Consider the following 24,384-nt stretch of genomic DNA (forward strand, 5'->3'; position numbering starts at 1 on the left):
ACCCCCGTCCCAGAGCATCTTGGCAGAGTTCAGATTTCTGTGCTCACAGCTCAGTGCCCACAGTGAAAAGGGAATACAAAAGGGGGTGTGGAGTGAGGGGGAGCGGCGGGGGCGGGGCTTTTGAAGAGTGTTTAAAGATCCTGGTTGCCTTAGCCTGGGCTCTGGGCTGAAGGTGGAAGTAGTGAAGCTGTGAATAACCTGGGTTGGAGGTAGTTTTATTGGCTCATGCATCAGTTCAGTTCAGTCGCTCAGTGCAGTCTGACTCTTTGCGACCCCATGGACTGCAGCATGCCAGGCTTCTCTGTCCATTACCAACTCCTGGAACTTGCTCACACTCATGTCCATCAAGTCGGTGATGGCATCCAACCAGCTCATCCTCTGAGGTCCCCTTCTCCTCCTGCCTTCAGTCTTTCAGCATCAGGGTCTTCTCCAATGAGTTAGTTCTTTGTATCACGTGGCCAAAGTGTTGGAGTTTCAGCATCAATCCTTCCAGTGTATATTTAGGACTGATTTCATTTAGGATGGGCTGGTGGGATGGATCCCTTTGCAATTCAAGGGACTCTCAAGAGTCTTCTCCGAGAAGGCAATGGCAACCCACTCCAGTACTCTTGCCTGGTAAATCCCATGGACGGAGGAGCCTGGTAGGTTGCAGTCTGTGGGATCACAAAGAGTCAGAAATGACTGAGCGACTTCACTTTCACTTTTCACTTTCATGCATCGGAGAAGGAAATGGCAGTCCACTCCAGTGTTCTTGCCTGGAGAATCCCAGGGATGGAGGAGCCTGGTAGGCTGCCGTCTATGGGGTCGCAGAGTCAGACACGACTGAAGCGACTTAGCAGCAGCAGCAAGAATCTTCTCCAACACCACAGTTCAAAAACATCATGCATACAGGCCATGTATTAAAAGAAAGTTTGAGTTTCTGTTGTTCAGAAATCTGATTTTTGAAAAGACCACTTTCTGTTTCTTCAATCTGTTTTTTTCTACACACCGTCACTTGGGAATGAATTGACTGCAGGGCTCACACGTTACGGAGCGTTCACTGTGCATCAGGCTGGTCTGGCATTTATAAGTATCCCCTCATTTAAATCACCATAGCTTCTGCCTGGGGATACTTGTAATGTGGCAAGTTCTCTCCCCGACCCCCTGAATTGTGGTCAAAGATACATAAACTCTACTTCGCTAACTGTTACAGGTACACGGTCTGTAGTGTGAGGTGTAAGGACACAGTCCAGTGGTGTTCCGTTGACGTGCACAGCCTAGGAATGTTGAGTGTCAGGGTGCAGTCCAGCACTGCTTATGTGTAAGTGCACCGTCCACTGGTGTTAAGTGTCAGGGCACAGTCTGGTTGTGTTAAGTGTATTCATGTTGCTATGAATCTGTTCCAGAACGTCTTGATCTTGCAAATCTCTAACTCTGTATCCATTGAAGTGAAAAAATTTTAACTGATAAGCGAGTCCTCTTTTTGTTCAGTGGGATTAAAATTGCTGTCCTGCTTCTGCTCTGCTGTCTCTCTGTGACACTGGGCGCAGGGCCGTGAGAGCGGAGGCTGTGCAGGGAGCCCTGGCCGCCTGTGGCCGCTGCGGGGAGGACACTTAGGTCCAGCCTCTGACGGAGCAGTGACTCTGCAGGCTGGGTCCTGCAGGGCCCCGGGGAAAGTGCCTCTCCCGAGTCACCGAGTCTGATTTGGTCTGTTTTCTAGGTGCTTCTGAATTTGAGGCACAATATAATAGAGATACGTCTACAAAGGAATGTTGTGTTTTGTGCGTTTCCGTATCCTGTGGGTGACGTGTGAGGCAGGGTGGCACTTGTATTCATAAGCGTCACAAGTTCCTCTCAGAGCTCACATGGCAGATATTTCAGGCCCACCCAGTTCTCCTGGAAGAGCGGGCTTAGCATCCCTGGTGTCTGCCCAGAAGAGTAGGTGCCCTTGTGTCAGGTTTGCGCATCCCGGCCACACTTGCCCTTGGGCTGGCACGGTGTTTTCACACTGAGGCCCTGGCGTTCAAGGTGTCCAGGGCCCCTTCCTGCTCGCGTTGTTGGCTTCAGTTGTTTGTTTCTGTCAGTTAGTGTGCTTAGTAATGCTTGTGCCACGTGATGTTCCCGGGTTGTTTACAAACTTAGGAACTTTTGAACATAGAACAATAATCAGAAGGATTAAAATATCGAGCCATAGGCCTTCCCTGTATTTCTAGTAGAAGCGGACCTCCTTGTGCACACTGCCTGCTCCTCAGTGTGGAGGTCAGAAGCTGGTGCCCTTGGTGCTTTTGGACCCACCTACAAGACCCTGAGTCTGGTTATGAGCCGACCACGCCACCAGCAGAGTGGATCCCGGGGAGTCGGCTTGCACAGCAGGTGGATGTGGGCCTGTGTCCTGGGAGTGGTGACTGTTCACTGTGGGAGCTTGAGAAGGAAAGGAATAGGGGCCCCCAAATCCCAGCTGTCACCTCTGTCCCTGTAGCTCCTCAGTGAACCCTCGTTTAGTGTATGTGTGCCATCTCTGCCTGAATCCCACGTGCCTGTCCCCTGTCCCCTGGGATTCGCCCCCGACCCCCGCATGGGCAGCACCTCACTGCTATTAGGTCCGACAGGCTGTGTGCGCACAGAACGTTCCAAGTGGCATGATTCTGGAGAGCTGTTGCAGTTGGCTTACTTGTTGAAACTTCAGTAAATGAATGCTTTTTGATCAATTATACATCTGCTCCATTACACTCCTGCATTAAAATAGAAAGCAATACAGCCTGTTTACATAAGTTAAGCTCTTTTGTGACTGTGCTGGCACTGACTTATACACCTGATCTTAGCCAAAAGTCTGAGAAGCGATGGCACTGATTTATAAAAAGAGGTGTCTGCCTGTACAGATGAAAGAAATGGAGCTTGGTAAGAGCAATAGGGGAGTAAACGCCTAGAAAATCAAAGAGCTGCATCAAGCCAGAAAGGACAGTGCCGTGATGGGCTGTGGTGGTGTGGGGGGAGGGCCACTGGCGGGGTGTTGGGGATCTGCCTCTGAGTCTGAGCTCTCGCCCCTGTCTCCCCCTCCTTAGGAGTTAGAAGCAGCTCTCCACAGAGATGACGTGGAGTTCATCAGCGACCTGATCGCCCGCCTGCTCCAGGGCTGCTATCAGCGAAGGGACATCACGTGAGTAACCCCAGTCCTCTCCTGGCAGTGGAAGGAATTAACTAGTCCTAGTGATGTTTCGTATCTCCTGGAGCAAACCTGAGCAGATCATCGGCCGAGACGTACAGTGTATTCACACGTGGCTCTGGGCCCTGCCTTTCGCTGCTTCTGCAGCTGCGTTTTCATTGTATTGTCTTTTTCCCACTCTCACAAATCTAGAGCCCTTCCCCTTAGGTTCCCAGCTGCCACAGTCACATGGAGTGTTTTCCTCTCAGTGTAGGCCTTACTTTCTCATCTTTGTTTCCAGTATTGGTAAATCGATGCCGAACAAAATTAGATTCTTACTGTCGTTCTGCCCCTTGGGTCTGTGTCTCTTGTTCCTGTGAACAGTAGCATCATTCTGAGATGGAGCTTCTGGGCCTCTCACACCGTAGCCGCCAAGTACACCCGCTCCCTTACACGTGAGACAGGTAGAAACGTGGAGCTGAATTTCATCTCTGTCAGCAAGTACAGGCTCTTCCTGCTCAGGCCTTGGCCCTTGTTTCCAGGGACTCGGTAGCCATTCTCTTTATCCTGTTCCCACATGGCATTGAACTGTGGGACACTTCTGGGAAGCAGAGACTGGATGAGGTTCCCAGTCCTGGTCCCCCAGACCAAACAGAAGTTTGGGGTGTTATGGTTTGTAGTTTTTGGACAGTGAACGGAAGGCGGTGTGTGGAATATTTCTGTTGTAGTAAGCTCACTCTTAGGGGCCGGTCAGGGCTGGGAGTCGACATGTGGGTACAACGTGAGTGAGGGTGGTGAGCTGCTCCTGCACCCATCGTGGTCCTCAGCCGCCCTGACACGGTGGGGGTGCTCTCCTGGGTGCTCTGGAGTGCTGTCCGTCCCCAGGGGCGTCCAGGCTGTCATGCTGGACAAAGAGCAGGAGGAAACATATGCCTTATCACTCAGACACAATGAGGAAGGGTTTGCTTTTTGAGCTGTGGCTTGGGGAGTTTGTGTGGTTTTTTAAGCACTGTTGTAGTCATAGTGTGTATATAATTTCACTTTTTCTTATCGTACATTTAGTTATCATAACTAATGTTTCTCTAAATAGGATTGTCAGATACCCCAGTTTAGTAGATGAACATTTGTGCCTTAACTCTTTAACTGTTATAAACATATTTCACATAGCCTTGGACATAAAAGCTTGTACACCTAGTGAATCATGCTCTTATTTTAAATTTCTGTAAGTATTGTCACTGAGTCAAAAGAAAGGCCCGTTTAAGATTAAAGAAATACAGGACCTCCCTGGCGGTCCAGTGGTTGAGACTCCATACTTCCGCTGCAGTGAGCATAGGCTCAGTCCCTGGTCAGGGAGCTAAGATCCACATGCTGCATGGCCCCCCAAAAAAGATTCAAAACAATGCATTTCCAGGCTGCTCATTCCAGAGGTTGTTTTATTTCACCTATGACTCATCAGGGTCCAAGGGGTCCCTTTGCCTCACCTCACTCTGGCCAGGGTGCTGTAGGACAGACGCCCTCAGAACCCTCAGTCCTGGTTCCCACCACAGAGTGTGTGCTCTGGCCACAGCAAGTGCTCTAAAGTCTGCAGAGCACGCAGGTGTTTGAGAAAAGGGCCAGGGAATTGAGTCTTCACGTGGGTGCTTCCCAAGGGAGCCCAATAAGTGGGTGAACGCAGGAAGGACAGACCCGCTCATGAAGTGCAGGTGGGAGGGTTGCTCCTGGGGCTTGAAGCCCTGGAGCAGCGCCTAGGGGGTTGCAGAAAGTCCCATGTGGTTCAAAAATGTGATTGGTTTGAGCTGCAGAATCTTGGCTCTATTAAATTTTGATTCATTGCCACCATATAAAATGAGACTTCACGATTAAACCCCTTTCTGTTGGAAATCATCTAAGACACCTCTCAGCTGGAGGGAAGACAGGGCCCAGCCCCAGCTGGGGGCTCTTATCGCCTTGGCTGGTGTCATTGTGCACGTGTGGGGCTTGCGTAGCCCACCACCACCTTCTTTCCCCACTCGTCTCTGAACGCTCAGCCACTCAAGGAATCCAGTGGCCACAGCACAGCAGGAGTGGGAGCCCAGTAGGCCTTGTAGGCTGGGTGACAAGTTTGGAGGTGTGGTCCCCAGGGTAGGGAGCACCGGAGACCAGGAAGGAGTGAGTGAATGGATGAGGCCTGAGGGGCGAGGCGAACACAGCACAAAGGCCTGTGAGGGTGTGAAGGTGATGACCCAGTGCCTACAGCCTGGCAAGATGTCCAGCTCACCTTTCCTAGATGATCGTGCACATTTGAAATCTGTACTGGAATTTCCTCTTTCATACTTAGGCCTTGTCTTCACAGGTGTGTTGGCGATGATCAAGCACAAGAAATACTTGTTTATGTTTGCAGAGCTGCCTCCTCATGGGTTCTGTCTCTTGCAGCTGTGTGCTGGCGCCCAGCCTCTTAACATTAGCTTCTTCCTCATGACAGCACTGTATCAGTTACTCCTAAACAATTTCTTTTGAAATCAGATGTTAATTTATTTTAAAAAACAAACAAACAAATGAGCCTGGTCAAATGTCCTGAAATTTCAGGTGGTGGTGTAACCGAGAGCAGAGAGTTTTCCCTTTTTGCCAGCACTGCTTCGGTGACTTTTCTGCTGTTGAAGGAAGCTGCGAGTCTCTGAAGGACAGAAGGAGCGGGGAGCCTTCAGCCCCTCGTGCCCTCAGCGCTCATCATCACCGTGTCCTGCGCGGTGGTGTGGCGCGGCATTGGTCCTGCTGTTCTCTGCTGGTCCAGGGAGGCAAGTGTTGGTTCTAGCCTTCGTCAGAGCATACCTGTGATATGTCACAGCATTTCAGAAAACATAAAGTGTTTGTGTTAGAAAAAAATAGATGAGTATACTGAAACAAAAACATTTCTGAATGGTGAAGTTAAGTGTGAGATCTGGTTGACCAAGTTGAATTAACTAGTCTGGAGTGAGGCTTCACCCTTCTAAAAACTTGTTGATGATGATCTGTAGTAATACACAGAAAAGGCATGTTCCTTACTCTGCAGTGTAGTGAATTTATGCAAACTGAATACACTTGTGTGCAGTGATCACTCAGACAAGGAAGCATCGCAGTGAATTTTACTTTTTCCACTGAAAGGAACTGCCCAAAGTGATCGTTACTCTGTCTCTCCAGTGGTATCCACGTGCATTTAGAGTGAATTTGTGCTCAGTATTCTCAGAGGCTTTCTTTTCATCCCACCCTAAATAAAGAGGATTTTGTACAAATGAATGCTTTTCTTTCCTGCTTCTAAGACTTAGCTATTACGTGGAGCTAAGAAAGGGCTTCCCTCGTAACTCAGTTGGTAAAGAATCTGCCTGCAATGCAGGAGATCCAGGTTTGATTCCTGGGTCGGGAAGATCCCCCAGAGAAGGAAACGGCAACCTACTCCAATATTGTTGCCTGGAGATTCCCACTGATGGAGGAGCCTGGCAAGCTACAGTCCATGGGGTTGCTAGAGTCGGGTACAGCCTAGTAACTATAGAGAGAGAAGACAGTTCATTATCTCTTTCTGTATTACTTGCCTCACCTGTGAAATGGGAATGATAAGCATACCCATTACTAAATTTATTTGTTAATAATAATATTGACTTAGATTAAATTAAATTATTTATGACATCCTTAGAGCAGTCTGGAGCTTTTAGTAGTGGGGAGAGCAATGCTTCATGGCTGATACTGGATGTGGGTGTTTTTAATTTACTCATTTATTTAAGTAGCTAGCTAGGTAGTTAACTCGCAAGCTGTGCCGTGTCTCTGTTGTGGCATATGGGATCTACTTCCCTAACCAGGGATTGAACCCAGGTCCCCTGCATTGGGAGCGCGAATCTTAGCCATTGGATCACCAGGGAAGTCCCTGTGGCTGTTTTTTTAGAGTTTTATGGACAGTGGAATTTGAATTCTATATTATTTTCATATGTCATGAAATATTCTTTTGATTTCATTTTTCTCCCAACTTTTAAAAAAGAATGATTTTTACATTCTTAGCTTACAGTCTAAAGATAGACACTCAGGCCAGATTTGGTCCATGGGTCATAGTTTGCCTGTCCGTTTTTAGAAAAATAGGTTCTTGTTTCTGATTCCATGAACTCGGTCAGCATGCTGTTCAAGATAATACGACATTTCCATCTCCCCAGAAAGTGCCCCCTTTGCACTAAATCTAACCCCCACCCTCCCAGAGAAACCTGCCGTGTCCTATAATACGGTGGTCTGGTCCCTGTGGATGAACCCCCACCCTCCCAGGGAAACCTGCCGTGTCCTATACAGTGGGCTGGTCCCTGTGGATGAGGTTGTTTGGCCTTACTGCAGAGCTGCTTCTGGTTGGGATCACTCGGCGTGTCCGCGTCTTTCGGGAAGCCCAGAGTGCGTGGCGCTCGCTGATGCTGCCGTCCACGTCAGTGCTTTGTTCCTTGAGGGAGGAGTCTCAGTTGTATCCAGTGCAAAAATGACTCAAGTGTTCTGTCTACTAACTGGTGGACTTGTGTGCTGCCTCCAGTGGGGCTGTAAGGAATGAAGCAGCTGGAAGCATCTGCACAAGTTTTTGTGAATGTCTCTTCATTTTCTTGGGAATTGCTGGGTCCCATAGGAGAGTGTGTTTGATGTTAAGAAACTGCCAGACTTGTTTTCTTGACCACTGTGGTTGCTCCATATCTTTGCCAACATTTATTATTTTTAATTTTACCCAGGTTTTCATTTTACTGATTCTGTTGCGTGTAATGTGGTAACTCATTGTGGTTTCAGTTTGCATTCCCCTGATGACGAGGTAAATAACAGGCTATGACTGTTTTTTCCTGATGTGTAGCTTACCTGTTTGTTTGACACTGTCTTTTAAAGAATGATAAGTTTTAATTTTGTTGAAGTCTAATCTATCAGTTTTTTCTGGGGTGTTATTAATATTTCCAAATCAGGACATACCTTTAATGTCAATAGATTTTCTTTGAGGTTTTCTCTTAGTTTTATAGTTTCAACTTTTTGCAGTTATTATGATGCATTTTGAGTTAGTATTTGTCTATGGTGTGAAGCAGAAGGTCAGGGTCCACATTTTTTACTTATGAGTTTCATGTATGTTCAGTCTATTCAAGTATCAGATTGTCTTGAAATTGAGAGTGTTCTCCACCTTTTTTATATTTTAGTTTTGCTTTTTAAGTGTTTTGACTATTCTGGGTTCTTAGCATACAAATTTAAAAATCAAGTTGTCAGCCCTGCCACCCCCCAAAAAAGGCCTGCTACAGAAAATGGACACCGACCGATGTTGAATTCCCCAGTCCTTGACCATGATACGTATCTCACCATTTGTTTATCTGCTTTAATTTCAGGAATATTGTATGGTTTCAGTGTAAAGATATTATGCATCTTTCCATTTGTGCTTGAGCTGTTATATTTTCCAGCTACTTGTTGCCAGTATATGTAAAATACAGTTGATCTTTTTATGTTGACCTTATTCCTGATGCTTCCTGAACCCGCTTCTTGGTTCATTGGTCTTGAAGATAACTGAGGAGTTTCTGTTGTCTGCTTCTGCTTCAGCCTCTGTCCCAAGAGCTTCCTTCTCTTGTCTTGACACTGTGCTGGCCACAACTCTGGTGTTGTTCCTGATCTTGGGGGAAGTATACAGCCTTTCACCATGAAGTGTGATGAAGTGCTGTCCCTTTTGTCTCTTGCTGAATTCAATTTGCTGCTGTTTTGAGGACGGTGATGAAGAATATTGGCCTGTACTTTTATTTGCTTAGAAATCTTTGTCAGGTTTGGCAGATGGGTTGAGAAGCATTTCCCTTCTCTGGTTTCTGAAAAAGTCTGTGTAATTTCTTTTGAACAGTTCACCACTGAAAGCCTTTGGGTTTGTAGTTTTCTTTGTGCAAGGTTTTATGTGAGTATTATTGATTCAGTTTCTTTAATAGATTAAGGCTATTTGGGTGTTTTATTTCTTAAAAAAGTTTTTTTTAATTTTAATTTTTGGCCACACCAGCCAGCATGTGGGGTCTTAGTTCCCTGATCAGGGATCACACCTGCAGCCCCTGCAGTGGAAGGTAGAATCTTAACCACTGGACCACCGCCTTTTTAAAAAAAAAATTTATTTAAGTATAGTATTGCACTAATTTCAACTGTACAACAGAGTGATTCAATCATACATATATATCCTTTTTCATATTCTTTTCCATTTTTCCTGTGGTTTATCACAGGATATTGAATATAGTTCCCTGTGCTGTACAACAGGCCTTGTTGTTTATCCATTCTGTATATACCAGTTTGCATCTGCTAATCCCAGACTCCCAATCCATCACTCCCCCCACACCCCCTTTCTTTGGCAACCAAATACCTGTTTTCTGTGTCTGTGAGTTTGTTTCATAGGTAAGTCTGTGTCATATTTAGATTTCACATATAAGTGATATCGTATGGTGTCTGTCTCTTCACTCAGTGTGGTCATCTCTAGGTCCATCTGTGTTGCTGCAAGTGGCGTTATTTCATTCTTTTTATGCTTGAGTAACATTCCACTGTTTATATGTACCACATCTTTATCCAGTCATCTGTTGATGAAAATCTATGTTGCTTCCATGTCTTAGCTATTATGAATAGTGCTGCTGTGAACATAAGGGGTGCATGTATCTTTTTGAATTATAGTTTTGTGTGGATATATACCAGGAATGGGACTGCTGGATCATACGCTAGCACCATTCTCTGTTTATTGAGAAACCTCCAAACTGTTCTGCATAGTGGCTGTACGCATTTACATCGCCACCAACAGTGTAGGAGGGTTCCTCTATCTTCTGGATGGTCTGTTTCTTAAGCCATGACTTTGGTAAGTCATTTTGGCATTTTTCAAGGAATTTGTCTGTTTCAGTTTTTAAATTTATTTCTGTAGTGCTATTCATAACATTCTGTTATCCTCTTAATATCTGTAGGATCTACAGTGGTGTTTCCATTTTCATTCCCGATGTTGTGTCTGTTCTGTCTCTCTTTCCCTCTAGAAGTTGATTCTTTGTACAGGTTTATCAACTTTTAAAATGTTTACTAAGGAACCAACTTTTAACCTTACCTACTGTTCGTTTTCTTTTTAAAATCTTTTTTGTTTTATTGATTTATCTTTATTATTTCTTCTGTTTACTTTGGCCTACCCTTCTTTTTCTTTCTTCTTAAATTATAGTACTGGTTATGAGCCTTTTTTCTTTTCAATATAGGCATTTCAAAGCTATAAATTTACTACTAAGTAGTGTTTGACTGTTAATTCACTTACATTTAGTATAATTATTGGTATGGTTGGTTTTCGACTTGTGTCTCTGGGGTTTTTCAATGCCTACCTCATGGGCGGGTGTTCAGAATATTTCACGGATTGTATAGTCATCACTACTGTTGAATTCCAGAACGTTTTATCAGCCTCATGAGACACCTCACACCCATGAGCTGTCGCTCCTCACTCCCTGCAGTCACCAGTCCCACTAACTAATGGGCTTTCTGTGCACGTTGTTCATTTACTATTCTAGGTGCTTCTGTAGGTGGAATACATACATGTAGGTATTAGGCTCGTTTTATTTAGCATGTTTTCAAACACATTGTGTCATGAATCAAGGACTCATTCATTTCATGGTCAGAAAATGCTCTGTTGCATGTTTCATCTCTCTGTCAGCTCATGGACATGGCGCTGTTTCAGTTGCTGACCATTATGAAGCGCGCTGCTGTGTGAGCGTCAGTGCACTTGCTTTTGTGTGCATGTAAGTTGCGTTTCTCTTGCCTGTGTACCCAAGAGTGGAATGGTTGGGTCATACGGTAATTCCGTTTAAGTTTTGAGCAACCCGCCAAATATTTGCAAAGCAACTGCATCGTTTCATATTCCCACTAAGTGTACGAGCATTCCCCTTTCTCGGAGTTAATAAGCAGTTAGCACTTGTTCTTACCTGTCTCTCTAATTTTAGCCTTCCTGGTGGGTGTGGCATGGTACCTTAATGGGTTTTGATTTGCATTCCCTGAATGACTAATAAGTGTCTCTTCACCTGTTTCCTTCTTATTTTTTTTTCCTTCCTTTGTCCTTCAATGGTTTCTTTTTTAAGTATTTCACTTTATTTCTTATAGACTTTGTGGGTGCATGTATGTATCTGTGTGTGTGTGTGTGTGTGTGTGTGTGTGTATGTGTACGTATGTGTACGTATGTGTGAGAGAGAGTGATTCTGGGGTAGCAGGGTGCATCTTTAATTATCAGAAGCTGTTTAGAATTCTTACTGTACCATTTCTCACCTTAAACTTGACACTCCAGACTTCCAATTCATACAAATAATATTTAATTAAGGTCCCATCTGGTTTCCACTAAAGACAGTTCTTTATCTTTTTAAAGACAAAGATTTCCAAGTAGCTTTTCAAACATTTCTAGATGACTTTTAATACTCTTCTTTTTTACCTAACATAAGCATTCATATACACAACATCTGTTATATATGTATTTCCCTGTTAAAATGTTTTATATCTTAGTCATATTTTCCTTGAGTTTGAAATTGTCATGATTTTTTACTTGTCATGATTTCTTAATTGATTTCAAGACATGGCAGGTACCATATAGTCCTACAAAAGAGGCATTGGTTTAGTGGTTTTGGGCTGAATTGTTTTATGATCTTTATGAATAAGTACTTTTCAAATGTTCTTGTGGGGCCTTTTAGGAATTACCAAAAGTTAGTCTCTCTATTTGTGGATGTGAGAGTTGGACCATAAAGAAAGCTGAACACTGAAGAATTGATGCTTTTGAACTGTAGTGTAGGACAGCAAAGAGATCTAGCCAGTCCATCCTAAAGGAAATCAGCCCTGAATATTCATTGGAAGGACTGATGCTGAAATTGAAACTCCAATACTTTGGCCACCTGATGCGAAGAACTGACTCATTTTAAAAGACCCTGATGATGGGTAAGATTGCAGGCAGGAAGAGAAGGGGATGACAGAGGATGAGATGGTTGGATGGCATCACCGACTCAATGGAGATGAGTTTGAGTAAACTCCAGGAGTTGGTGATGGACAGGGAAGCCTAGCGTGCTGCAGTCCATGGGGTTGCAGAGTCGGACATGACTGAGTGACTGAACTGAACTGAATTTTTCTGTTTCGTCTCTACATGGCACTGGGATGCCAGGTCCTCACTGCTGCCTGCACGTGGACTGCAGATACCCTTTCACGTCTCCGAACTGACACAGCAGTCTTCCTTTTACTCAGGTGATCTCAGGAAGGTTGTTTCCCTGCTTGGCCACACCTCCCACGTCACGTGGGTCTCCTGGTGGAAGCTTGTTCTGCGGAAAGCAAAACGAGCAGTTCTCTGCTGGGGTTCTGAGATGCTCACCCTGGAGTGTGGAGAGATAGTTATGTCTGTCTCTTGCAAGCTATTTTAAGGAGAGGGGAAGGGGAATTAGCATTTAGAACTTCTTTCAGACAAGAAGGAACATGGACATGGACCATGTGCTTCAGTCTTTTTGTTCTATTGAAAGGATTGGTGATAACCATCCAGAACAAGCGCCCTGCACTGGTGGCCTCAGTTTGTAAGAGCGGCAGGTGCTGCAGGCAGGGCTCCCTCGGGTCCCTGGGCTGAGAGCCCTGTTCCCAGGTGTCATGATGGATTTTGATGAGCTACCCACATTCACTCTATGCTAGTTTGAGGTATCAGTGGGATGGAAATGAAGTTCCTCTGTCTTTGAAAGAGCAAAATGTTTCATTTCTTGGTTGCCTAAGGCCCTTTGATTTTTTCTAAGAGTATTTCTTCTGACTTTTTCTACAGCTGTAACTACCATAGATTATAAAATAACATGGTAACTGCCTCTTTTAAAAATATTGACCTACATAATTCCTTTGGAGCTGTCCTTTAGTGAGAAAAATGTTTTTAAATCAAGCATTAGGTGAAATTGTATCCAGATTCTTTAATAGTTGAGATACAGCGTAACTATCTAACAATGAAACATCACTTTGTTACATACCAGGGCTTTCCTGATGGCTCAGTGGGGAAAGAACCCACCTGCAGTGCAGGAAACACAGGAGATGCAGGTTCAGTCCCTGAGTCAGGAAGATCCCTGGAGAAGGAAACTTGGCAACCGCTCCAGTATTTTTGCCTGGAGAATCCCATAGACAGAGGAGCCTGGCAGGCTATAGTCCATAGGGTTGCAAAGAGTCAGACATGGCTAAGCACGCGGGCATGCATAGCACACTGTTATATACAAGGCACATTTAGGTACTAGTCAGAAATTTAAGTTGTCATTGAACTGTTTTAAATGTTTCCTGCAGAAAAACCTCTCAAGTTTAGAAGATAGTATTTTGTATCATGCCTACAGGGTTACATGTAATAGCACATGAATGTGTTCTGTGTTCTTGCTTGTTCATGCTTGTGTTCTGGAGGAGGTTTTCTACCTTTGCATCAGAACATGAAACATGAATGGATTAAACCAGGCAGACCCTAGCCTTCTTTGCTGTTTGCCCTCTTAAGTCACGGACCTGACTTTGAACTAAATGCCCCCTGAGGTCTGTAGAGTCTGCCTATGTAAACTGAATGCCTCTTGAGCTCCATAGCGTCTGCCTGTACAGGTGACAGTCGACACGGCCTCTTTCGGTGTCTGCCGCTGCACACGTGCAGCCGCTGCCGCACAATGTGCTGCATGTGGCTGAACGTGCAGAACAACCCCTTCTGTGAGAAGCTTTCTTAAATATTGGTAATCTTTGGGACTTGACACTGTCAGCTCCAAGGAGATGGTGCAGTAACAAGCGTTTCCTCAAGGGCCTCGCAGGCCCTTCCAGGGGCTTTCAGTTCTGCTACTGTTGAAGATGTATCAGCCCCCAGTACCCCCTGCCCCCACCCCCCAATACTCTGTGTGGTATTCACACACCTTTGTGTCTGGGCCACTGGCTAGGCCTCAGACCTTCCACAGCTACCTGGAGGACATCATCAACTACCGCTGGGAGCTGGAGGAGGGGAAGCCCAACCCTCTGCGGGAGGCCAGCTTCCAGGACCTGCCCCTGCGCACCCGGGTGGAGATTCTCCACCGCCTTTGTGACTACCGGCTGGACGCAGACGACGTCTTCGACCTCCTCAAGGTGCGTGACTGACAGGCATCCTCCCTGGAGCTGTGGTTCAGGGAAGCCGGCTCTGGGTTGTGCTGGCCGCTTTGGTGTGTTCCCCTTTCCATATCCCGGGTCCCTGCTGCCATGGGAACAGTCGTAGGCTCCCGTCCGCTCTGTCATCAGCCAGAATTAGGGTTACATTAGTCACTGAATGTTATTTCCTGAGATCTGAAATTTGACTTGGCATAATTAAGATTTATGACACCTCCCAAGGACTTGACCCCATTCCCACCACACGCTGCATGCACGCGGCAGAAGTGTGCTGGGCGGGGCTCTGGCCACCTCTCCCTCACCTGATCCTGCCCTCATTGGGAGGTCGGGGGTGCCTGTGGGCTTGGGTGGGAACTGTGGTGAGCTCTGTAGCCCAGCTCAGCCCGGCCTTCACCAAGGCCTTGGTCTCAGTCACCAGGGGCGGCAGTGAGGTGATGCTGGTCAGTGGGGAGCGCTGGGCTGGGCCGGCTGGTGGCCCAGCATCGTGTGGGTTGAAGCTGCCACAGCACTGACTCTCCTGTGGGGCTTGTCTCTCCTCGTGTGGTTCCAAGCCAGATGTGTCACAAGTTCATCAGAATTCTTGTGGCTTTCTCTGTTTTTGGCAACACAGGGGCAGTGATGGGGAGGGTTTAAAATATTTCCACATCCTATTCTTGGAGCAGGAGCCTTATCCTGGTCCGATATGTCTGGACCCAGAATGAGAATTACCCCAGGTGTTTGGCCATTGTAATGTGAGGGATCTGTGAGAATATATTTCAAATCCTTGTTTCCGTTTTCTGTTGTTGCCCAAACCTCTTTCCCTGACCTGCGCAGGGCCTGGATGCAGACAGTCTCCGCGTGGAGCCGCTGGGCGAGGACAGCTCGGGGGCCCTCTACTGGTATTTTTACGGAACGCGAATGTACAAGGAGGACCCGGCACAAGGGGGGTCCCATGGAGAGCTTGCTCTGAGCAGGTACCTTCCTGGAGGTCGTGTTGCCGTCGCCACCGTCGTTAACGCCCAGTGCCTCCGAATTCCCCTGCACAGTTTAGCTTCTCTTGTGGAGGAGGGAGCGCATGTCGCAGCATGCCTGCGAGGAGGCGCGCCACACAGAAGCACAGAGGACTCACTCTCCAGCCCTGCTCCCTGGGCTGATGCTGGGGCCAGTTCTTGGCAGCACCAGTGCGCCCTGGGCCTTCCCTGTGGCAGAGTGGGTTCTGGAGAACCCCATCCTACCTGGGGTCTTGGCAAGAAAGAGGCCTCGGGCAGCGTCCCCGAGCTGTGCTGCCATCTTCCCCGCACTTCAGGTTGCTGGGCCCTTTGCTGTTAGGGAAGCCTGAAAAGTGAAGGTCTCTTAGTCATGTCTCTGTGGCCCCATGGACTGTACAGTCCACGGAATTCTCCAGGCCAGGATACTGGAGTGGGTAGCCTTTCCCTTCCCAACCCAGGGATCAAACCCAGTCTCCCGCATTGCAGGTAGATTCTTTACCAGCCCAGATGTTCGTGTGGGAGACGTCCATTTCCTTGGTTCCACGTTTTATTAATAATAACGGAAGACGTGAGGTTGCCCTGTCCTGTCCCTGTAACTGCTGCCTTTGTCCTATTTAGTAACCTTGTGGCCAGACGACTGACATTTCTGTTTAATGTACTATTTCTTAGGGAAAGTGAAGGACAAAAAAATGTCTCAAGTGTTCCTGGGAAAACAGGTAAAAGAAGAGGAAGACCCCCAAAACGGAAAAAACTACAGGAGGAAACTTTCATGAGGTGAGAAAATCTTAGTGTGTGAAGGTCCCTAACCCAAACCCTTATGCTGGAAGGGCTCGCTCCGTGCTTGCTCTCTGTGTCTCGGGGAGGACGTGGGTGTGCACTGGAGTCCTTGGGGTTCCCGGCCCCAGACCCTCTCAAGTTACCAGCTGTCTGGGAGCCCTCCCCCTGGGCAGTGGGGGCTCTGGCAGTGGAAGGCACCTGCTCACAGGAAGTGCCCTTCAGATCCCTTTGCCCCCGATTTCTACACAGGAGGTGCAGTGAGTTAATACTGTGAGTCTAGGAGTTCTTTCCTGGTAAGAAGACTTCAGTAGTTAACTGTGCTTTATTGTGTTTAGAACTCATTTTGTTAAGATGAGACCTTAAACATTTTTAAGTGTTTATTTGGTATTTAATTTTAGCAAAGAAAAAGATTGTTATATTTTGGGAAAATTTTAATTGTTTGGCCACAGTGTGCTTCATGCAGGCAGGATTTTAGTTTCCCAACCAGGGATCTCCTGCAGTGGAAGCTCAGAATCTTGAGCACTGGACCATTAGGGAAGTCCCAGGAAATTTTATTTTAGTATGTCGTTGTCTTTTGGGAATATCCACCATGTGAATCTCAATATAAGAGTTTTGAGGGTCTGACCTGTACTGTGTAAAAATACTTTGATACCTTTTACTTAAGGATCAGATATATAATTATTCACTTACGGAAGTTAAGTCACAGTCTTAAAAATTCTAATAACACAGGGCAAACTGCTTCCTTGTTCTCTGGTTTATTGTTCAGTTCACTTCAGTTGCTCAGTCGTGTCCGACTCTTTGCGACCCCATGAATCGCAGCATGCCAGGCCTCCCTGTCCATCACCAACTCCCGGAGTTCACTCAGACCTACGTCCATCGAGTCAGTGATGGCATCCAGCCATCTCATCCTCTGTCGTCCCCCTCTCCTCCTGCCCCCAATCCCTCCCAGCATCAGAGTCTTTTCCAGTGAGTCAGCTCTTCGCATGAGGTGGCCAAAGTACTGGAGTTTCAGCTTTAGTATCATTCCTTATTGTTAGAACTGCTTAAATAAGAAGCTAAATGCCTGAAGTGGACCAGATTTCACTGTGTTGCTTATTAACTGCTAATAAATGTTTTTAGGGATCTGATTATGAATCAGTCAATCAGAATTTGGTTTTTTTGTTTTAACAATCAGTGTTCCACTTAACTTTTCTGAAATTTTGACCATAGAATGCAAGCTTTCCTCCCACCAGAATTTGTGAGAAATAGTCCTGTCATTGTGTTTTATACACAAGACATCAGTTTCTGGGTTTTGTTAGCAGCCTACACGTCCATGTAAATCCAGCAAGCTGTTCTGTACATTCATCTTTGGTTCCCTTGAGCCCCAGAATCAGAGAGCCACAGAGGAGTGTCCTCACCTCACAAGCCCAGTGCTCCTGTGCTGCCCTCTGCTGGTGACTTTATTCTGTAGCGTTCTGAATCCAGTGCAGTATTGAAGTATTTTTAAATTAAATAAAATTTTGTGAAATCTAAAAAGTAAAACTAGTGAATGTAACAAAGCAGATACAGAGAACAAACTGGGAATGAGCAGTGGGGAAACAGAAGGGGGAGGGGTGAGCTAGGGGGCAGAGGTAGAAATGAGTATGTCACAGAGATGTGCCAGTGTTTTATAATAACTGTATATGGAGTGTAATCTTTAAAAATTGTGCTCACTGCATTTGTTGTACACCTGAAACTATACCTCAGTTAAAAGTTGTTTTTTTTTTAAAGAATGATGAAAAAGAAACACAGTAAGATATATGTAGAAGGGGGAAAATAAATGAAGAGAAAGTTCAGTCCCTAAAATAATTTTTAATGGTTTTTTTTTTTTTTTTTTTTAATAAAGTTTAAAGTTCAGTTCCTCAGTCACACCAGCCATGCTTCAGCCTAGTGGGTGAGTGCGGCCTGTGGCTGCCTTTGTCGGCAGCAACGATGCGAGGCATTGCCATTCTTCCAGGAGGCTGTACAGGGCTAGAACATCCAGAGCATGCCCTTCATGGTCTAGGGAGACAGCACTATTGGTCACGTAACGCTGAGTGTGTTTGTATCTTATATCATTAACGGTCCTGTTTTCCAGGGAATTTCGTTGACTTTGCTGAGGTCAAGGCGGCATGCCTTGAGCGGGGGTGGGCAACCTCAGAACCTGTGTTGCTCACTTCAACCTGCTGTGGGGGTTAGTTCAACAGTCTTCTGCTCAGTGCAGCCCTCGGTCGGGTAGCAAGCCCTTTCCTTGGCCTTTCAGTGTCGACACTGAGCTCCTCCATTCCTGGGCAGTGGTGCCGTATTCCTGTGTGTTGTCCTCCCCCTCTCTGTGCCAACTTGCCCGCCTCCATGTTCCTGACCTTGCTCTGCTGACGTGTCAGAGACACACACACATTCTCTCCTGGTGTTAATAGTAAGCCTCTGTGCCTTATACACACACACTCGCTCTTTTCTGATACTAATAGTAAGGCATTGTGCCTTATACGCACACACATTTTCTCTCTCCTAGTATTAATAGTAAGCCAATGTATATTACATGCAAACACACACACAAACACTTCTGGTATTAATAGGAAGCCAGTGTTCCTTCCTTCTAGGGAAGCACAGAAAATTTTGGCCGTGTTTTTGTTTTAATGGTGACCCCTTTCCTTTGTTCTAGTGACAAGCAGGAAGAGAACTCCTCAGCATCTGAGTTGCAGACAAGAAACGGTAACAGCCTTCGTAGGGGTTGGAGGGCTTACGTCACCTTCCAGAGTCTGGTGCAGACTGCTGGGACCGTTGCAGTAGTCTTCCCACCAGCCTCCTTGCCCCTCACACATTGTCTCCCTGTGTCCATCTCTCCTTAAAATCCCTCGAGATCAGGACCAGGTCACTTCACTTGAGCCGCTTCCCAGGCCCAGTGTAATAGGCTCCTAACATTGGGATGAATGCAAAGCTTGTCAAGAGCCTTCTTTTAACGTGAAATACTTTACAACATAAGGACGTGTACTGTGTTCTTATGTAGACTTTTTATGCAATCTGTAATACAATACAAACATTTGAGGAGAAAAAGCAATTTACAGTATCTCAATGTAACAAGGAACACTCCTGAAGCTCAAAGACATTTATGTAGAAAAGCAGATGCATCGGAACATTTCTAGGTTATTAGAGTCTGAAGGTCACCATAGTTGTGTTTGTATTGCCTTCATAGCTCTTAGTTGTGAACAGGAGAGTAGCCAGAACATCTGAAGTATACATTATCAGCCTTAAAGGGTAACCCAGGGTGCCAGTGAACCTGAGGGCAGAGAGGAGAAGGAGATCCATGGGGCCTATTTCCTGACCATGACTTTCTCTTCTAGGGTCCCAGGGACCAGGGCAAGGCTCCTGGTGGCTCCTGTGCCAGACTGAGCAGGAGTGGAGACAGGTCACCGAGAGTTTCCGGGAGAGGACCTCTGTACGAGAGCGCCAGCTCTACAAACTGCTCAGCGAGGACTTCCTGCCTGAGATCTGCAGCATGATCGCCCAGAAGGTGCGCACATGGGCCCACGTAGTGTGAAGCTGCTCTGGGCAGGGTGCCTTCCTCAGAGACATGCTCGGCCCCTCGCTCTGCTGAGCAGGCCTGCTTTCCTCCGGGCCCCAAGAGTAGGACCTCGAGCCTCCACTTTACTTACTGTGGGTCCTGGGGTTTAGCCCTCATGCTCCCCACCCTCATGGTTCCTGGACCCCAGGTGTGTCTCGGCAGAGCGCTCTTTGCGTACCTCTCCTTGTGCATATGCTGCTGCTGCTTTCCCCCTTTTAGAAAACTCATCTGGTGGTCTCCCTCTCAGAGTTCAGACCTGTCTGAGGGTTGTCCTTCTTGCTCCCTCAGTTCCTCCTCTAACCTCCCGGCACTCCAGTCCTGGCCTCTTCCCGTGCATCCCGTCTGCTCTTGCCTGTTCCGAGGCTCTCAGAAGCCCTTCTGGAGTTGTTTCTGTGTGCTCTCCCTGGACTGTCTTAGCCTGAGGTTTCCCCCACAAGGTGTCTGCTCATCCTAAGTTTCATCTGGAGTTGTGGAGGCAGCTCCAGGTCATGAGCCACATCTTCCTTGTCACCGTAACCTCCAGGTGACTCTGTGGCGTGCCTGTTCTGTGGTCAATGCCTGATAACCATCCAGTTTCGATAAAATTGATGCTTCAGATTCTTAATGGTTGTTAACAGAAAACATAAGAATGCCAGTGCTGCCCTGAAACCTGGGGAGAAAGTGTTACGAGTTCCTGCTGCAGCACAGATACAGTGACAGTGATATGCTGTGCGTTCGGTGATATGTGTAACTATTGAGCAGATCAGTGCTTTGGGGTGAATCGTAGAAGGTCTGACTTCAGGGCTTCAGGAATTGCGTTTTCATTGAGCGTCTCCTCATTGGTGTTCTTTGTCCTGGTAATGATGATTCCTCTTGGATCTTGTCGTCCACAGCCCACTGTGACCATTTTTGTCCAGGACTCGAGATATGGAATCTAGTTTTCTTAGAGTAACTAAATAGAGATTGTATGATTAATGACAGCACCTTGAATCATCTGTAAGGCATGTTCCTAACCTGCTTAAACTCTTTTGTAATTTCTGCCTTTTTAACTGAAAAGACTTTAGATTAGGGAGTTAAGGGGAAAAATTTACAAGCATAAAACAAGTGGTTTTGATACAGAAAATATCAGGAGTTGATTCTTTGCGAGAGAGGAACTTAAATCTTAAGTGCAATTTTCAAGACATTAGAAACTAAAGGATCGAATAACAGATTTGATATTTTGAAAGTTGTCCAGTACTTTAAATATGCAAGCTTTAGTTAAATGGGGTGATTATGCACAAAAATCAGAATCGGCATTATGCAGCAAAGAAGCTTAGCAGACCAGTAATTAGGGGAGTTTTCACACAGGGATCCCATCAGAGGCTCCAGAACTATTCAGATTTATTCACTAAAACTTTAAGAAATGATAATTTCCAAATAGTTATAAAACGAAGAAAGAATTGGCTTGGCTACCATTGACATACAGGTATCTTACAGCCCCATTCTGGATGAATTTAAATTCACTCCTTGCTCAGTGATGTAAATGCCAGTTCCATGAAGGGCACCAGCAAGATTGCAAGGAGTGGAGCCTGCTGGGAGCCCGCGCTGGAGCCCTCTGGTCTGTCTGTCAAGTAGTTTAGAGCAGTCAATGAGTTTAAACGGCTGTTTCCATTTGCTAAGAGGTCTGAGAGACCTGGACTGCACGGGAGGGGGGAAGCTGAGGGTGTTGAACTAGGAGAGTGTGGGGCAGGAGTGAGGGGCACCCTCCTCTACTCCAGACTTGCTCTGGTTTTCAGCCCCTTGACTCCTAGCACAGATGTTCCACTGGCTTTTGAGGCAGTGCGTGGTCAGAAAACACTTCTGCAGGCTGTGTCTGATGGCCTGTGCCAGTGTGGACCCCCCGGCCTTGTAGTCATTGATGTCACAGCCGGTTGTCTGTCTGGCTTGAGCCCTGAAGAGGGAAATGCTCCTTCATGAATTTCTGTGTTTACAGTGTATTTGGACTCATCCTCTTTTTTTCTTCAGCTCGTAAATACATTGGTGTTGGAGGTATACGAACAAGTCTCTTCGGTCCCGTGCAGGGTTCTCTTCTGCCTAACTGCCTGATCTCCCAGGTCTCCTCTTCCTTTGGGTCCCTGGCTTTGGAGTGGCCTCAGTCAGCTGTCCAGCCATGGTTCTCAACTGGTTTTCTGCCTCATTGGCCTGGATGGGCTCCCGCTGTCTGTTTACCTGGACAGTTTGAAAGCTCGTTCCCATCTCTGCTCACTGCCCTGGGCTGAGCCCTAAATGTCCTGTTTTACATCTCAGCTTGCACAGTAACCTGAATACAGACAGACAGGAAGGTTCTTCATTGGCTGCCAGCAAAAGCTTAGCTTTAAACACTCAAGGTTTTGGCTCTTCCTTGCAGTGTTGTTTGTTTATTCCGCTCTTCTTGATATTGAAGAGGTTCTTGATGTCTGTTACAGTACTGAGTATGTTGAAGAAAGCCTCTGGTGTGGCATGAGTTTTGTGCTTCTGTTTAAATAGCCGAAAAAATCTTTAGGTCTTTAAAGCCTTATTGGCAGGTTTTCTGGTCTCCCAGGAGTCCAGTCTTCTTGCCCCAGAAAGTCTTGATTATGACTCCGGGGGAAATACCAGCAAAGGGTCGCTGTGCTGACCTCTGAAACTCTGTTCCAGTGCTTTTTTTTGTCAGGAGGCTCTGGGCACACCTGTGGCCAGGGAGTTCGGGTCCTCCTTGTGCTGCTGGAGTTGATGGGGGTGGGGGTGGGGGTGGGTGGATGGGGAGTTCTGGGCTGAGCTTCAGCCAGATTCTGTTTGTATTGTTGAGGATTTCTAAGCGCTGTTTCATACCCCCTTTGGAAGAAAAAATGTTGCAGTGCAAATAGTGAAGATATTTTTTTAACTGCTATTAACATATATATATGTATATTTTTTTATTAACTTTACTGGTTCTTTAAACCATTGAAGTTTGAACAATTAAACTGTTGACAGTTTAAAAGACTGCCTGCTGCAAGTAACTTCAGGTCATCAGTCTTGTCCCTTCCATGGGGTAGCACACTGCCTAGAAAGTTGCATGGAAATTTAAAACACTCTTGGTGCATTTCATACATGTTTTTTCCTAAATGTGTATGATGCAATTTATATAAAATGATACTGTTTGAGAATTCACATCAAATGGGAACTACTGAATTTATAAAACATTAATTATAGTGAAAGAGAATAGGCATAGGAAGTGTGAGGCAAAGTGGTGTCTCACTGAGCAGCAGTGTTTGCAGCCAGCAACCTGAGGTGGGGGAGCCTGGAGAAGGCAGGTTGGGGGACAGGCAGGGATTAAAATGGACAGAAGGGCCCCCGTGAGCAGGGGTGGTCAGGAGCATGTTACACAGGTAGGTCCTGGACCTTGCTTCTTGTTCTCAGCCTTTGTGGGCACTCTGCTCTGAGTTTTGTTGTTGTTGAGCTCTTGGAATTGCAGACATTTTTTTTGTTTGTTTGAGGTGTAATTGGTGTGTAACGTTAGTTTTGAGTGTACAACATAATGATTTGATAATTGCATACCTTGCAAAATGATCACCAGGAGGTCTAGTTAATATCTGTCACCTCACATGGAGTTTTTTCTTGTGATGAGTAACTTTAAAAATCTACTCTCTGTTTACATACAACACAGTATTATTGACTGTGGTCACCATGTTGCGCATCTCATCACTTTTCCCTTCTCCAGGGGATCTTCCCAACCCAGGGATTGAACCCATGTCTCCCTCATTGCAGGCAGATTCTTTACCAGTTGAGCCACAAGAATACTGGAGCGGGTAGCCTATCCCTTCTCCAGGGGATCTTTCCGACCCAGGAATTGAACCGGGGTTTCCTACATTATAGGTGGATTCTGAGCTATCAGGGAAGCCCATCTCATCCCCAGGAGTTATTTATTTTATAAATGGATGTCTGTACTGCTGACTGCCTTCACTCATTTTGCCCACCCCTGTCTGTCATCTGTATCTTGAGTTCAGTGTTTTTAGACTCTACATGTAGGTGAGTTGATACAGTATTTGCTTTTCTCTGACTTAATCTCACTTAGCATAATGCCCTCATGTCATCCATGTAGTCACGCGTGGCAGCATTTTCCTGTTTGTGACTGAGTAATATACCCTTGTACATACGCCGCCTCTTCTCCGTTCCTCCATCCACCGATGGACATTAGGTTACGTCTGAGTTTTGGCTGTTGTGCTTCAGTGACCCTGGGAGTTGTATTCCTGTTCAGGCTAGTGCTTTTACTTTCTTTGGAAAGATAGGCAGGAATAGAAATGCTGGGTCATGTGATCAAATTCTGTTTTTTATTTTTCAAGGAACCTCTGTGCTCTTTTTCCATAGTGTCTGTACTAGTTTACATTCCCACCAGCAGTGCACAAGAATTCCCTTTTTGCCATGTCCTTGTCAGCACTTGCCATCTCTTGTCATTTTGTTGATACCCATCATGGCCATTCTAACAGGTGTGAGGTTTTGATTTGCATTTCTCTGATGATTAATGATGTTGAGCCTCTTTTCATGTGTCTGCTAACCATCTGTGTGTCTTTCTTGGAAAAATGTCTGTTCAGATCCTTGGCTCATTTTTTAATAGAATTATTTGTATGCGATTGAGCTTACAAGTTTGCTTTTTCACGATACTCTTAATATCAGGTGACTAAATTATTATTTTTATTAATTTATTTTAATTGGAGGCTAATTACTTTACAATATTGTGGTGTTTTTTGCCATACATTGACATGAATCAGCCACAGGTGTACATGTGTCCCCCTGTCCCAAACCCCCTTCCCACCCCCTCCCCATCCCATCCCTCTGGGTCATCCCGGTGCGCCGGCTTTGAGTGCCCTGTTTCATGCATCGAACTTGGACTGGTCATCTATTTCACATATGGTGATATACGTGTTTCA

At 46.0% G+C, this 24,384-nt stretch overlaps 1 protein-coding gene across 2 annotated transcripts in view; it reads left to right on the top strand.

The window, feature by feature from the left end:
- LOC133248343 (chromatin remodeling regulator CECR2) overlaps positions 1-24,384 on the top strand; it is a 117,450-nt gene that overhangs the window by 72,074 nt on the left and 20,992 nt on the right. For both annotated transcript variants that reach the window (XR_009736680.1, XM_061418411.1), the window contains exons 2-7: positions 3,042-3,136; positions 13,996-14,179; positions 15,011-15,150; positions 15,835-15,939; positions 18,602-18,651; positions 19,281-19,450. Coding sequence is in view for 1 of the 2 variants with exons in the window: in XM_061418411.1 (XP_061274395.1) it covers positions 3,042-3,136; positions 13,996-14,179; positions 15,011-15,150; positions 15,835-15,939; positions 18,602-18,651; positions 19,281-19,450 (744 nt within the window). In the remaining variant the exon portion in view is untranslated. The remainder of the gene's footprint in view (positions 1-3,041; positions 3,137-13,995; positions 14,180-15,010; positions 15,151-15,834; positions 15,940-18,601; positions 18,652-19,280; positions 19,451-24,384) is intronic.

The sequence above is a fragment of the Bos javanicus genome, chromosome 5 (assembly GCF_032452875.1).
Source record: "Bos javanicus breed banteng chromosome 5, ARS-OSU_banteng_1.0, whole genome shotgun sequence".
Classification (NCBI taxonomy): domain Eukaryota; kingdom Metazoa; phylum Chordata; class Mammalia; order Artiodactyla; family Bovidae; genus Bos; species Bos javanicus.